Below are 14,648 nucleotides of genomic sequence, written 5' to 3'. Positions count from 1 at the left end.
TTAAAGGTCATACTTGTGCCGACATCCACAGCGTTTACTGCGAATGTCAGGGAAATCTCCTTTAAAAAAAATAAAAAGGCACATTGTTGACAATGCACATTTGAATCCAGGCCAGTGTTCATGTCAAGCATTTCCACAGAATCAAATAATGAAAACATTTCTTTATTATCAAATAGCACATTTTGATCAGACTTGATTTGTTTTATGTACAGTATAAAAAGATAAGTGTTGGTCAAACTTCCACTGTCCCCTCCTTCACTATGGCCATGGCCAGGTTACGGGCTAGCGCTAGCCGCAGGAGCTCAATCTTGGTCGTCTCGATGTCCTCATCCTGAAAACACACAGGGAAACACATTTAATGGATCATCCTCAATGTTTTTAGTAATTCCATATGATGTAATAGTGCCAATGGGCCTTCACGCTTCAGCAAACAGGAAAGGAGGGCTGCAAAACAACGACAAAAATCATGACAAGAGCTTACTAAGGAAAAACTTCCAAAAAGGACTAATTCAAAGTAGAAAGGAGCACTCAAGAGAAAAGTGAGCTAAAATAACAGATTTATTTTGTTGAGCGCTCCTACTACTACTTTCTACCTTGAATTAATCCTTTTGGAAGATGTTCTCGGTAACCCCTTCTCATAATTATATAATACTTGATGTTAATGAAACCAACAGTCACTTTTATGGAATACAATATTCAAATTAGGTGACAACGGAACTGTGCGATTGGCTAGCCATGAAAAGTCTGTGCTAACTCCTCTCTGGAGCAGGGCCAGCTTAGCCCTGGGCTAAGGTTGGTGTTAACCCATTTTACAATGTGCAAGTGTGAAGTCGGTTAGCCGTGGGCTAAGGAAGCTCTTAGTGCAGTGTGAACAGTTGCTTAACCCAGGATAAGGAGGCTCTTAGTGCAGTGTGAACAGTTGCTAACCCCGGGCTAAGCAACTGTAGAGATTAAAGCATATTATAAAACAGACATTAGATAGAGGGTAACCCAGTACCTGCATGGGTCTGTCTGGGTTGGGAACACTCTTCCCTGAGGTCAGCTCCTCCAGACAGAACATCAGCTCATGAGTTTGATCAGCAGAGAAGATCACCTGCAAGAGGACAAGCGCAGAGATGAGCAACTGACTGCAACAGAAGGCCATTAGCCTAAAGAGGCACCATCTACAAAACTACCTTCCAAAGACAAAGGTAAGAGCATATATTCAAAGATACAGATCTGATAGGAATCAGTAAGGTAAGGAGATCTCTTAATTTAAATATTTTGAGATATAATAAATAATATGCCATTCATTTATTTTCTTTAAGATTACAAAGATGTGTTGCTGTTCAAATTTAGTTAGTAAACCAAAAAAAGGGAAATTCAATCTATGGAATATGCTATACACTAGGTAAGTACAAATAAGTTAATTTCAACGTTAAGTCATGGATGGAAGTTAACGCTGCGGGCCAGTTGACCTCTTTCTGCTCCAGCAGGGGCAGGGCATCGGTCAGCAGAGTCATCCAGAAGGAACGTGGGGCGATCTTGGCCGTCATCAGGGAGAGGAGGAGCTTGGCGGCGTCCGAGAAACGCTTCTCGCCGTACAGCCGATGGAACTCACGGTACTTCCCTGCAGACAACAGGATCACATTCATCAAGGCAAAGCGTTGCAAAAACGGTTCTCTACAGAAAGCGATAACGCGCATTTCTTATTGGACAAGTTCAGGTAGTCCATCCTGTTTCCTTACGTAAATGGTACCAAATGAATATGACCCAGGACAGGAGGGGAACAGAATGAACAAATGGATACAATCACATGATGCTCTCTCATTGGTATCATTGGTCACACAGACAGTATCAATGACATAGTATGGTGTAAAATGTATTTGCCACAGTTTCAAGTATAGAACACTGAGAAGTGTACCGAATTCCCAGAAATGATGTGAGAACCATCTATCAATCACACATGATGCCAGGTGGAACACCCAATATGGTCACACTAGAATTGTTTAGAAATTGAATTCTCATTCTACAGCACTGGTAGAACTTGTATGGCCTAAATGTAAATACACTGTGGTTCCACTTGATTGTTTAAGAACAAGATAACATTATATACTTCATAGTCAATGAACAGTTCTGCCTTGAGTGACTCACTGTAAAGTGAGACATTACACTCACGTTACATTTTCCCCAGCTGTAGGTTATCATCAGCTGTTACAACAGCATTAGGCCACAGACTGCAGCCTTATATGGACCACTTTTCTCCTATGTGAGAGTAAATCCTCTAATAAAAAGGCAAAAATACATTATGGGTCTGATCCAGTGTGTGTGTGTGTGTGTGTGTGTGAGTGAGATATGTGGCTGACTGAATGTCAAGTTAACATGCAACACCAAGCAGGTCTCTACAGTGCAACCATTTTACTCACATATGCGCCCAAATACACTGCTCAAAAAAATAAAGGGAACACTTAAACACAATGTAACTCCAAGTCAATCACACTTCTGTGAAATCAAACTGTCCACTGAAATCAAACTGCTTTCACTCTAGTGGTAGCATGAGACGGAGTCTGACAACCCACACAAGTGGCTCAGGTAGTGCAGCTCATCCAGGATGGCACATCAATGCGAGCTGTGGCAAGAAGGTTTGCTGTGTCTGTCAGCGTAGTGTCCAGAGCATGGAGGCGCTACCAGGAGACAGGCCAGTACATCAGGAGACGTGGAGGAGGCCGTAGGAGGGCAACAACCCAGCAGCAGGACCGCTACCTCCGCCTTTGTGCAAGGAGGAGCAGGAGAAGCACTGCCAGAGCCCTGCAAAATGACCTCCAGCAGGCCACAAATGTGCATGTGTCTGCTCAAACGGTCAGAAACAGACTCCATGAGGGTGGTATGAGGGCCCGACGTCCACAGGTGGGGGTTGTGCTTACAGCCCAACACCGTGCAGGACGTTTGGCATTTGCCAGAGAACACCAAGACTGGAAAATTCGCCACTGGCGCCCTGTGCTCTTCACAGATGAAAGCAGGTTCACACTCAGCACATGTGACAGACGTGACAGAGTCTGGAGATGCCGTGGAGAACGTTCTGCTGCCTGCAACATCCTCCAGCATGACCGGTTTGGCGGTGGGTCAGTCATGGTGTGGGGTGGCATTTCTTTGGGGGGCTGCACAGCCCTCCATGTGCTCGCCAGAGGTAGCCTGACTGCCATTAGGTACCGAGATGAGATCCTCAGACCCCTTGTGAGACCATATGCTGGTGCGGTTGGCCCTGGGTTCCTCCTAATGCAAGACAATGCTAGACCTCATGTGGCTGGAGTGTGTCAGCAGTTCCTGCAAGAGGAAGACATTGATACTATGGACTGGCCCGCCCGTTCCCCAGACCTGAATCCAATTGAGCACATCTGGGACATCATGTCTCGCTCCATCCACCAATGCCACGTTGCACCACAGACTGTCCAGGAGTTGGCGGATGCTTTAGTCCAGGTCTGGGAGGAGATCCCTCAGGAGACCATCCGCCACCTCATCAGGAGCATGCCCAGGCGTTGTAGGGAGGTCATACAGGCACGTGGAGGCCACACACACTACTGAGCCTCATTTTGACTTGTTTTAAGGACATTACATCAAAGTTGGATCAGCCTGTAGTGTGGTTTTACACTTTAATTTTGAGTGTGACTCCAAATCCAGACCTCCATGGGTTGATCAATTGGATTTCCATTGATTATTTTTGTGTGATTTCGTTGTCAGCACATTCAACTATGTAAAGAAAAAAGTATTTAATAAGATTATTTATTTCATTCAGATCTAGGATGTGTTGTTTAAGTGTTCCCTTTATTTTTTTGAGCAGTATATTTTGCTGTGCAACCTGGAGTTTTTAATTGAGGAGCACCAGTGTGCCTAGAAAAACGTACGATTCTACCTTTATTACCTCGAATATATTTTGATTTGTGCTCCTGAATTTCTTTGTGTGCGCCTATTTTTTTTCAACTTAGGCGCACACGTGCTCCTTGTAAAACAGGTCAGCTTAGAGCCCTGCCAAGGAGTGTTGGCTTGTGTGTGTTTGTTCACAGAGCTTCATGTCAGTGTATGTACACGTCTGCACCACATACCTAGAAAAGTAAGCCTGTCACTGAGCAGCATGGCTGGACCCAGGTTGTCAATCAGATCCAGATCAGAGAAGGTCCCTTTGACGCAGTAGTCCTGGAGAAACCTGAGATACAGACCATAGAGATATATCTATAGACCATAGAGATACAGTATATCTAGGATACAGACCATAGAGATACAGTATATCTAGGATACAGACCATAGAGATACATCTATAGACCACAGAGATACAGTATATCTAGGATACATCTATAGACCACAGAGATACAGTATATCTAGGATACAGGCTATAGAGATACATCTATAGACCACAGAGATACAGTGTATCTCCATTTACATTTACATTTAAGTCATTTAGCAGACGCTCTTATCCAGAGCGACTTACAAATTGGTGCATTCACCTTATAATATCCAGTGGAACAACCACTTTACAATAGTGCATCTAAATCTTTTAAAGGGGGGGGGGGGGGGGGTTAGAAGGATTACTTTATCCTATCCTAGGTATTCCTTAAAGAGGTGGGGTTTTAGGTGTCTCCGGAAGGTGGTGATTGACTCTAGGATACAGACCATAGAGATACATCTATAGACCACACAGGTACAGTGCATCTAGGATACAGACCATAGAGATACATCTATAGACCACACAGGTACAGTGTATCTAGGATACAGACCATAGAGATACAGTATATCTAGGATACAGGCTATAGAGATACATCTATAGACCACAGAGGTACAGTATATCTAGGATAGAGACTGGGTTAAACCCACAGGTAGTGGGGAGCGAGCGAGAGAGAGAGAGAGCGACTACAGGGTGGTCTGGTAGCTAGCGGTGTGGAAGCAGATGTCATGGGAGGACATCTTTGCTGCCCTTCTTGAAGTAACTCCAGATCTAACGCGGTGACTCCACTACGTAGCTTTCATAAACCCCCTCATGTTAGATCAGTGGTTACATCAAGGAAAGGAGGAAGGAAGAAGGCATTTTCAAAGTATTGAAAACAGGCCGACGCCTGAACAGGTCACATGGTCAGGATCAGTAAAACCTCGTGTAGACATACAGCACCTCTCTGATATGAGGGTGGCGAAGGCAGCATCTTTGGCTCTGATGCTCCAGGAGAGAGCAGAGCCCAGTCTGTTGTTCCTCAGGGCCTTCTTGGCCATGATCTTACAGATGCTCCTCACTGCAGCACAGAGAGAGACATTATACCAAAGAGTTAGGGGGTAATATCCACAACAGGCATGACAGAAATCAGCGGGAGTTTGAATGTATTTTCCATGTGTGTTTTAGTAAGTGTCCATGTTGAGATTGAGGGAGTGAGACTGAATGTGGGTCTCAGTGAGAGCTTCATGCATGAGAGTAAGATGGACAACTGTTTTGGATAAGATCGAGTGAGTACCTACGTGTATGCTTCATATCTACCTTGTTCAGTCATCTGCCTCTGCTCACAGATCCTGATCACCTTCAGGGCCTTGCGCTCCGTGTCCAGAGGAACACGCTCGATCTGTAGCTCCAGGTACACACGGCCAAACTCTGGACAGTGGTCAAAGTAGTCCACAGCCAGCTGCCACAGGCTGAGGACCAGAGAGAAATAGCTTGTTAATCATGCACAGCTTAACCAACCATCCAATAGGAGCAGCACTGGAGGTCAAACAGGGGAAGAGGCCTATACGCATAGCCGACAACACTCTTCCTATAAAAGATAACTACTGAACACAGTGGACCTCAGCATGTGTAATTTTGCAGACGTGACTGTATATGTGACAGTTACCTATTAGAAAACAGACATGTTGGCACTGGGAGTTATGCACATAGTCCAATCTATTACTAACCAGACTAGTGGGTCTGTCTCACCTGTGATGGGTGAAGAGTCCTGAGGCGTACTCCAGCAGTAGAAACTCCCTCAGGTTGGAGCCAAAACTAATCAACACAAACAGAGAACACATGTTATTATGGTCACACCTCCGTTTGTTCTGACCTCTGCTGCTAAAGAAAATATATATATTTCAGTGAGTGTGGGTTCTTCCTTTATTTCAAGTGTATGCCCTTTGAACCCGGCACCCAAATACTTTCTGTTATCACAAACATTTGAGCTGAGCACGCCAATTTCACTTTCTATGATTATGATCAATGTTACCACAATATTGGCAGTTAATGTCAACCCTTTGTGGGACAGTGGTGTGCTTAACTTACTGTAGGTTGTGAGACTGGAGCAGTTTACAGTGGTCCAGCAGGTCAGTCAGATGCCCCACAAACCACCAGTTGTTGAGAGCAATGCTGGAAAGCACAAATAACATGTCATAAATATCACAACATATGAAACTGAACAGTAGTTTACATGAGAGACAGAGGGGAAATCCCATTCTGTGTCTTGCCCCCAAATTTATTTAATCTTATCCACATTAGCAGTTACTGTTACCTTAGCAACAACACAGCTACTCTCCCTGGGTTCTATACCATAGAAATATAATTCCTTTGGTTTCTGTATTTCTATGGTCTATAGACACTCCTCCTCACCTGCAGTCCTTGATGACCTGGTGGATGTCAAACTCAAAGGCTGCCAGCAGGATGCTGTCCAGGGGCTCTGGGACACTCCTTGTGTCCAGGAACATGTGCATGCTAGACTGGAACACACACACATAGGACAGGACACTTACTCATAGTGTTGTGGTAAGTCCCAGGGCATACTAGTGCAACTCTGTATCATGTATAGTGTAGTAGTAAGTACCTGTGTGTAGTAGTATGTGTGAAATGTAGTAGTAAGTACCTGTGTGTAGTAGTAAGTGTGAAGTGTAGTAGTAAGTACCTGTGCGTAGTAGTGCAGCTCTGTGGGCTTGACAGTGGGGTGGGAGAACAGCAGTCTGGTGACCAGGAAGTGATACCAGGTACTCAGCAGCTCCTTGTGCTCCAGGAGAACATCCTCATCACCAACCAGGATCTACATGGATAAACCATGGATGGATGGATGGATATTTAGGAGGGTATGGATAATCCATGGATGGATGGATGGATATTTAGGAGGGTATGGATAATCCATGGATGGATGGATGGATATTTAGGAGGGTATGGATAATCCATGGATGGATGGATGGATATTTAGGAGGGTATGGATAATCCATGGATGGATGGATGGATATTTAGGAGGGTATGGATAATCCATGGATGGATGGATATTTAGGAGGGTATGGATAAACCATGGATGGATGGATGGATATTTAGGAGGGTATGGATAATCCATGGATGGATGGATATTTAGGAGGGTATGGATAATCCATGGATGGATGGATGGATATTTAGGAGGGTATGGATAAACCATGGATGGATGGATGGATATTTAGGAGGGTATGGATAAACCATGGATGGATGGATATTTAGGAGGGTATGGATAAACCATGGATGGATGGATATTTAGGAGGGTATGGATAAACCATGGATGGATGGATATTTAGGAGGGTATGGATAAACCATGGATGGATGGATATTTAGGAGGGTATGGATAAACCATGGATGGATGGATATTTAGGAGGGTATGGATAATCCATGGATGGATGGATATTTAGGAGGGTATGGATAATCCATGGATGGATGGATATTTAGGAGGGTATGGATAATCCATGGATGGATGGATATTTAGGAGGGTATGGATAAACCATGGATGGATGGATGGATATTTAGGAGGGTATGGATAATCCATGGATGGATGGATATTTAGGAGGGTATGGATAATCCATGGATGGATGGATATTTAGGAGGGTATGGATAATCCATGGATGGATGGATATTTAGGAGGGTATGGATAATCCATGGATGGATGGATATTTAGGAGGGTATGGATAATCCATGGATGGATGGATATTTAGGAGGGTATGGATAATCCATGGATGGATGGATATTTAGGAGGGTATGGATAAACCATGGATGAATGAATGGATCAACAGGTGGAACATATGGATAGTAGATGGATGAGACAGACAGCACCAACAAGAGATTATTTTCGCTCCTTTACAGTTCATGCTCACACAGATGCAGGTACAGAGCCAAAGAATGGACTCTACATGTACAGAGCGAGTTCCTTTTGGCTAAGGTACACATTTTATACTACAGGTAGCTACACTGACTACAAAACATTAGGCTCTTTCTTTGACAGACTGACCAGGTGAAAGCTATGATCCCTTATTGATGTCACCTGGTAAATCCACTTCAATCATTGTAGATGAAGGGGAGGAGACAGGTTAAAGAAGGATTTTTAAGCCTTGAGACATGGATTGTGTATATGTGCCATTCAGAGGGTGAATGGACAAGACAAAACATTTAAGTGACTTTGAACCGGGTATGGTAATAGGTGCCAGGTGCACTGGATTGAGTGTGTCAAGAACTGCAACGCTGCGGAGTTTCACGCTCAACAGTTTCCTGTGTGTATCAAGAATGGTCCACCACCCAAAGGACATCTAGACAACTGTGGGAAGCATTGGAGTCAACATGGGCCAGCATCCCTGTGGAATGCTTGACACCTTGTAGAGTCCATGGCCTGATGAATTTAGACTGTTCTGAGGGCAAAAGGGGGTGCAATTCAATATGATGACAGTGTTCCTAATGTTTTGTACACTCAGTGTATACCTGTCACCTACCTCTACTGATCACCACACAGATGCAGGTACACTGTACCAGGGCAGGTATTGGGCAGTTCCACTGACCTTACAGATGTCCTCCAGGTGGGGGTTGCTGGCAAAGGACTGGTCCTGGAGACAGCGGTCCACCTCCTCGCGCCAGTGTCTCCACTTTACATCAAACTCTGTCAGGGTCTGAGTCTCACCAGGCTACAGTAACATGTCAGAGGAGAGAGAGCTAGAGTTACAACCATAGAGATACATATAATATACGTGTTTTACTTGATTCTGTGGTTAAAACTGGGTGCTGTTCAGGAGGTTGAAACGTTCAGATAGAAATGCACTATGTACATTGAAGATGGGCATTTTCATGAGCAGGTTGTCCAGCAGTTTGAACATGGCCCTGGCTGCAGGCTGCAAAGTTGCCTGTTTCACCAGGACCTGCCTGGCCTCATCCATCCGGCCCTGCAGCACGTAGCTGATCACCTGGAGACACACAGAGGGGGGACAGTGGGGTTCAATAGGGGAGAAAGAATATCTGCATACAGACTAGTGCACAAATAAACATGAATAGCAGTTATTACACAGACATAAGTTAAAGGAGTTAAACTGGGCAAAGGAAATCTGCACAGAGAAAATACATAGTATATCAATGAGTTTATTTCAACCACATTGGAAGTAATCATGGAGAACCATTTAAAAAGGCAAATTCACCTCAATTTCACTGGAGGTCTTGAGGATCCACTAAAGAAGTTTTGATCAAACAGGGCTCTATGCTGACAGTTTTTTATTTTCAAGAGCACATATGCTCATAAGTTGAAAAATGTAGAAGCACACAAATAAATGAAGGAGCACAATAAAAGTATTTGAACAAGTGTTTTCATGATAAGAAATCAATAAATGTTTATTGGAGTGTCCCATACTCAATCAATTACAATGTACCCTCCAATATGAGTCATTTAGGTGAGAATGTTCAGCTGCCCCTTTGAGTTCCACGACGTGTCTCTTCGCTAGCAGTTGAGCAAGCTCAAACTAACATTGAAAAACCACATAGCTTGTGAACAAAACAATGTAAATAGCCAAGAAATGCGAGAACAAAGTCACACTTTAGTAGACTTTCAGGTGAAATCAACCAACTTCCACGCTGTGCGCTTCTAAAAATGTATCTTACAGCACTTCACTCACAGTGCGCACCACACCCCAGGTGCTGTTGCTGCTCGAGGTGGGAAAGCTAAACTCAGCAAAAAAAGAAACATACTCTCACTGTCAACTGCGTTTATTTTCAGCAAACTTAACATGTGTAAATATTTGTATGAACACAAGATTCAAAAACAGACATAAACTGAACAAGTTCCACAGACATGTGACTAACAGAAATGGAATAAATGTGTCCCTGAAAAAAAAAAGGGGGGGGGCAAAATCAAAAGTAACAGTCATTATCTGGTGTGGCCACCAGCTGCATTAAGTACTGCAGTGCATCTCCTTCACGTGCTTCTCATGGACTGCACCAGATTTGCCGGTTCTTGCTGTGAGATGTTACCCCACTCTTCAACCAAGGCACCTGCAAGTTCCCGAACATTTCTGGGGGGAATGGCCCTAGCCCTCATCATCCGATCCAACAGGTCCCAGACGTGCTCAATAGGATTGAGATCCGGGCTCTTCGCTGGCCATGGCAGAACACTGACATTCCTGTCTAGCAGGAAATCAGCCATACTGCTCGTTCTGTGCGTGGTGGCATTGTCATGCTGGAGGGTCATGTCAGGATGAGCCTGCAGGAAAGGTACCACATGAGGGAGGAGGATGTCTTCCCTGTAACTCACAGTGTCGAGATTGCCTGCAATGACAACAAGCTCAGTCCGATGATGCTGTGACACCCCGCCCCAGACCATGACAGACCCTCCACCTCCAAAATCAATCCCGCTCCAGAGTACAGGCCTCGCTGTAACGCTCATTCCTTCAACGATAAACGCGAATCTGACCATCACTCCTGGTGAGACAAAACTGCGACTCGTCAGTGAAGAGCACTTTCTGCCAGTCCTGTCTGGTCCAGCGACGGTGGGTTTGTGCCCATAGGCGACGTTGTTGCCGATGATGTCTGGTGAGGACCTGCCTTACAACAGGCCTACAAGCCCTCAGTCCAGCCTCTCTCAGCCTATTGCGGACAGTCTGAGCACTGATGGAGGGATTGTGCGTTCCTGGTGTAACTCGGGCAGTTGTTGTTGCCATGCTGTACCTGTCCAGCAGGTGTGATGTTTGGATGTACCGATCCTGTGCAGGTGTTGTTACACGTGGTCTGCCACTGCAAGGACGATCCGCTGTCCGTCCTGTCTCCCTGTACCACTGTCTTAGGCGTCTCACTGTACGGATATTGCAATTTATTGCCCTGGCCACATCTGCAGTCCTCATGCCTCCTTGCAGCATGCCTAAGGCACATTCACGCAGATGAGCAGAGACCCTGGGCATCTTTCTTTTGGTGTTTTTCAGAGTCAGTAGAAAGGCCTCTTTAGTGTCCTAAGTTTTCATAACTGTGACCTTAATTGCCTACCGTCTGTAAGCTGTTAGTGTTTTAACGAACGTTCCACAGGTGCATGTTCATTAATTGTTTATGGTTCATTGAACAAGCATGGGAAACAGTGATAAACCCTTTACAATTAAGATCTGTGAAGTTATTTGGATTTTTACGAATTATCTTTGAAAGACAGGATCCTGAAAAAGGGACGTTTCTTTTTTTGCTGAGTTTATATGGGATTTGTAGTTTTGTGTGTGATTAGCTACCAGCTATGAAACAAAAACAGCAGGTTTACTTTGAAAATAGCTACGGCAGCAATTTTTTCTTACTATGAATCACATGCTCATACATTACTTTTTCAGTTCGCACACATCTATCTTTAGGCACATATGCGAGTAAAATGGTCACGCTATAGAGCCAAAAGTCGGTCTGACGTACGTACGCACTGTGCCAATAAAGTTTTAAAAAGGCAGAGAGAGACAGGAGAGGGGTGTATGTGTACGTACCACGTCCCAATAGGCCTGGTGCTCTGCGGGGCTCTCACTCGCCAGCACCTCCCTGGCCTTCTCATCCACGTCAGCCTTGTGCAGCCTCACCCAGTCGAGCAGGTGGAGCACCAGGGAGCCAGCTGGAGGGTCACATACAAAAAACAGGGTGCAGAAAATATTAAAGTTCTGTTCACACCATAGAGACAGATGACTCATCATGGATATAACCCCTTTTAGCGTGGACAATGAGGGCTTCCACCATTTTAAAGTAGTCAACTGGGTGGGGATTCATACGAGTTTGGACAGGGGTCGTGTTAGCTTTCAGAAATCAGAATTTTCAAAACTCAGGCCATAAAAAAAATCTGCATTTTTAACCATTTAACCTGCATTTCATATTGAAAGGCAACTGTGCTTTTTGGCTTCACTAGAGTGATCAGGGGCTTGAAACTATGGTTTCTTTAAACCAAATACATTAGTGCAAAATCGTTTTCATCAGCTGACAGAGGTGCAACGCTATTTGGCTAGCAGCCAGACATAAGTAAATTAGCCTACAATAAAAAAGAAAAGTCTTTTTTGCAAAAACGATGCATGGCCATCATATTTCTAATGTTTAGCTTGAAGTTAATATTGCATTTTAACTTGCTACTGGAGAAAACCTTCACTGGAAGAAAGTACCAGAGAAAAGTAGCCGACACATCAGCCAGGGCACTGATGAACCAATGACGAGAGCAAATATATTTCATCCAAGTGGAGAAGTGGAACTGAAGCACAAAATTAGTAATTTGACTGAAGCCTAGCAGAATTTACAATAAGAAGCATTTTAGATCTGTGTGAAAAATGCAGAATCGTACGTTAACGCGACCCCTGTGGGAGCAATCGGCCAATGAAAAATCAGGAAATGGATCACGTTAAAATGGAGATAGCCTCAATGGTGCTGCCCATGATATCACAGACACTGTAATGGCACAGATACAAAGATGAGACTTCTATCTAGCTCTATGGTTCACACCTAGAGGATGCTTCTGTGTCCAAAGCAACATCAAGGTTGACACACAAAATATAAACTTTACCTGGAGCTGCATCGATGAACAACACTTCACAAAGATTCCAGATCAGCTCTACTGCCAGCAGGATTGATACCTATCATGAAAAACAGGAGAGAAGTGTCTTGCCAAGGGAATCATTATAATACACTAAAACAGTCTATGAGTTGTATAACATTACAAAGGTGTTCATCTTCATCATTGAGTCAAGATACATTTTCTCACGTTTGCTGATTCATTGTTATATTACTTGGGTTATGTTCCCTTGACATAAGGGTAAGTGGTTAGTCGAACTGAATAGGCGCAGACATGTACTCTACCTGATTTCCATACTGTGTAGCCAACGCTGCATCTTGTGTAGAAACTGCAAAGTGAGGGGAAATAGCATGTTACTTAAGTCTGTCTATGAACTGCATAGATAAACATATGATTGTTGAAATGTTGCCATATACTATACCTGCGACTTGTTGGAGTTCCTCCATGCATGCTCGAATCACAGACCTGTAGTTCTTGCTAATACTGACAAACCTGAATAATTAAGTGAAATTGATAAATGAGTACACCCATTACAATGCCGACGGTTTGGTTATATTTAGAACCAGGAGTTTTTCCTGACCACATGACAAAGGAAAACTCAGAGCCCTAGTTTGAATTACAAGAGAAAGTAGTCTATCCCATCCTTACTGGGGTTTCTTGTTCTTGCTGGGCAGATCGTCTCTGATCCTCTGCAGACCAACAAAGATGTGATGGGACTCATTGAAGAGTTTACGCAAAATAGGGGAATAGATGTCCTCATCTTTCCTGACCTCATGGACGAAGGGACAACCCCCTGCAGATCCACCTGAAGAGATGCACAGGGAGAGTGAGTTAGAGAGGAGGATGCTTTGTACTTTGAAATGATTTGAGTCATGACTTTACTACCAAGTTATATGTTCAACTCTCCTATCTACCTGATGCTTTGTAAATGGTCTCATAAACCAGAATATCTCCAGGACCCCACACAAATCCCAAGTGTTTTTTGTTGCTGTCGAACCCAGGGATAGGCTGAAAGAGAGAAACGTCTCGTTAGTTTATTTATTTGGACATAGCTAGGTAGTTAACCGTCTCGAGATTATTCTGCCTTGCTGCCAGTATCTTTCAACCCACTGAAACCAGTAATCACAAAAGACAAATCAACATTGTGCAGTGCTGCCAGTATTATTGTGGACACTTGAGCTCAGAGACGTTTGAATAAAGTGTCAGCTAGTTAGCGAACTAACGTTAGCTAGCTGCATAGCCTGCCCTGGACACATTTTGATTCCACAACAACAGAGCACGAGCGGTACTTACAGTAGTTGTTGGTTCCACATCTACCTCCTCCATTACCACACACTTTGATCAAATCAATAAGGCGAATCAATAAATATAACAATCCACGAGCAATACAAATGCTGACATTTCAAAAAATATAATACAGAAATTAGGAGCTTCAACCATTCAGCTGAAGGACCCCAAAGCGTGCGCATGTCTGATGTCATAGGAATTCTGTGTCGTGCCTGACTAGAAATGCAAGCTTGCACTAAAGGGGACACAATTAGTCAGTTGTCAATTTGACAAGTAATGTCACCATGAGAATATATTATTCCAATGAATAAAATCAATTTATACCAATATCTACCAATCATAATGTTTTGGTACTAATTTGCTCAAAGTGGTAAGAACTAATGGCCACCAGATACCAACAGTTATTTATTTACCCCAATGTGCAGATTTTAGTAATAATTAATTGTCTAATGAAGTGTTCCTTATAACATTTAGGCTATTTCCAATGGCAAATATGGGATTTTTACAATGTTGCACCATTCTGGACTTTATCAACATCTATCCAATACTGTGTGGGCAACATTAGTTTCTTGCTGGATCATCTCTATTTTGGTACAAGTACTGTAC

General features: G+C 43.7%; 1 protein-coding gene across 1 annotated transcript; it reads right to left on the bottom strand.

Moving 5' to 3' along the window:
- Window positions 1-146: 146 nt before the first annotated feature.
- Window positions 147-14,190, bottom strand: nup85 (nucleoporin 85). The gene is given in 19 exon segments (NM_001140562.1): window positions 147-331; window positions 998-1,093; window positions 1,458-1,609; window positions 4,080-4,180; window positions 5,138-5,255; window positions 5,495-5,646; window positions 5,927-5,992; window positions 6,266-6,349; window positions 6,590-6,696; window positions 6,879-7,010; window positions 8,767-8,889; window positions 9,031-9,165; window positions 11,695-11,816; window positions 12,747-12,816; window positions 13,040-13,083; window positions 13,177-13,247; window positions 13,404-13,560; window positions 13,670-13,763; window positions 14,049-14,190. Coding segments are annotated over 19 exon segments (1,956 nt in total). The 5' UTR covers window positions 14,082-14,190; the 3' UTR covers window positions 147-232.
- Between the last annotated feature and the right edge of the window lie 458 nt (window positions 14,191-14,648).

This window comes from Salmo salar, chromosome 06, assembly GCF_965601325.2.
Source record: "Salmo salar chromosome 06, fSalSal1, whole genome shotgun sequence".
In the NCBI taxonomy this organism is placed as follows: Eukaryota; Metazoa; Chordata; class Actinopteri; order Salmoniformes; family Salmonidae; genus Salmo; species Salmo salar.
Note: the sequence above shows the minus strand (reverse complement) of the source record. Positions and strands in the feature narration are given on the sequence as shown.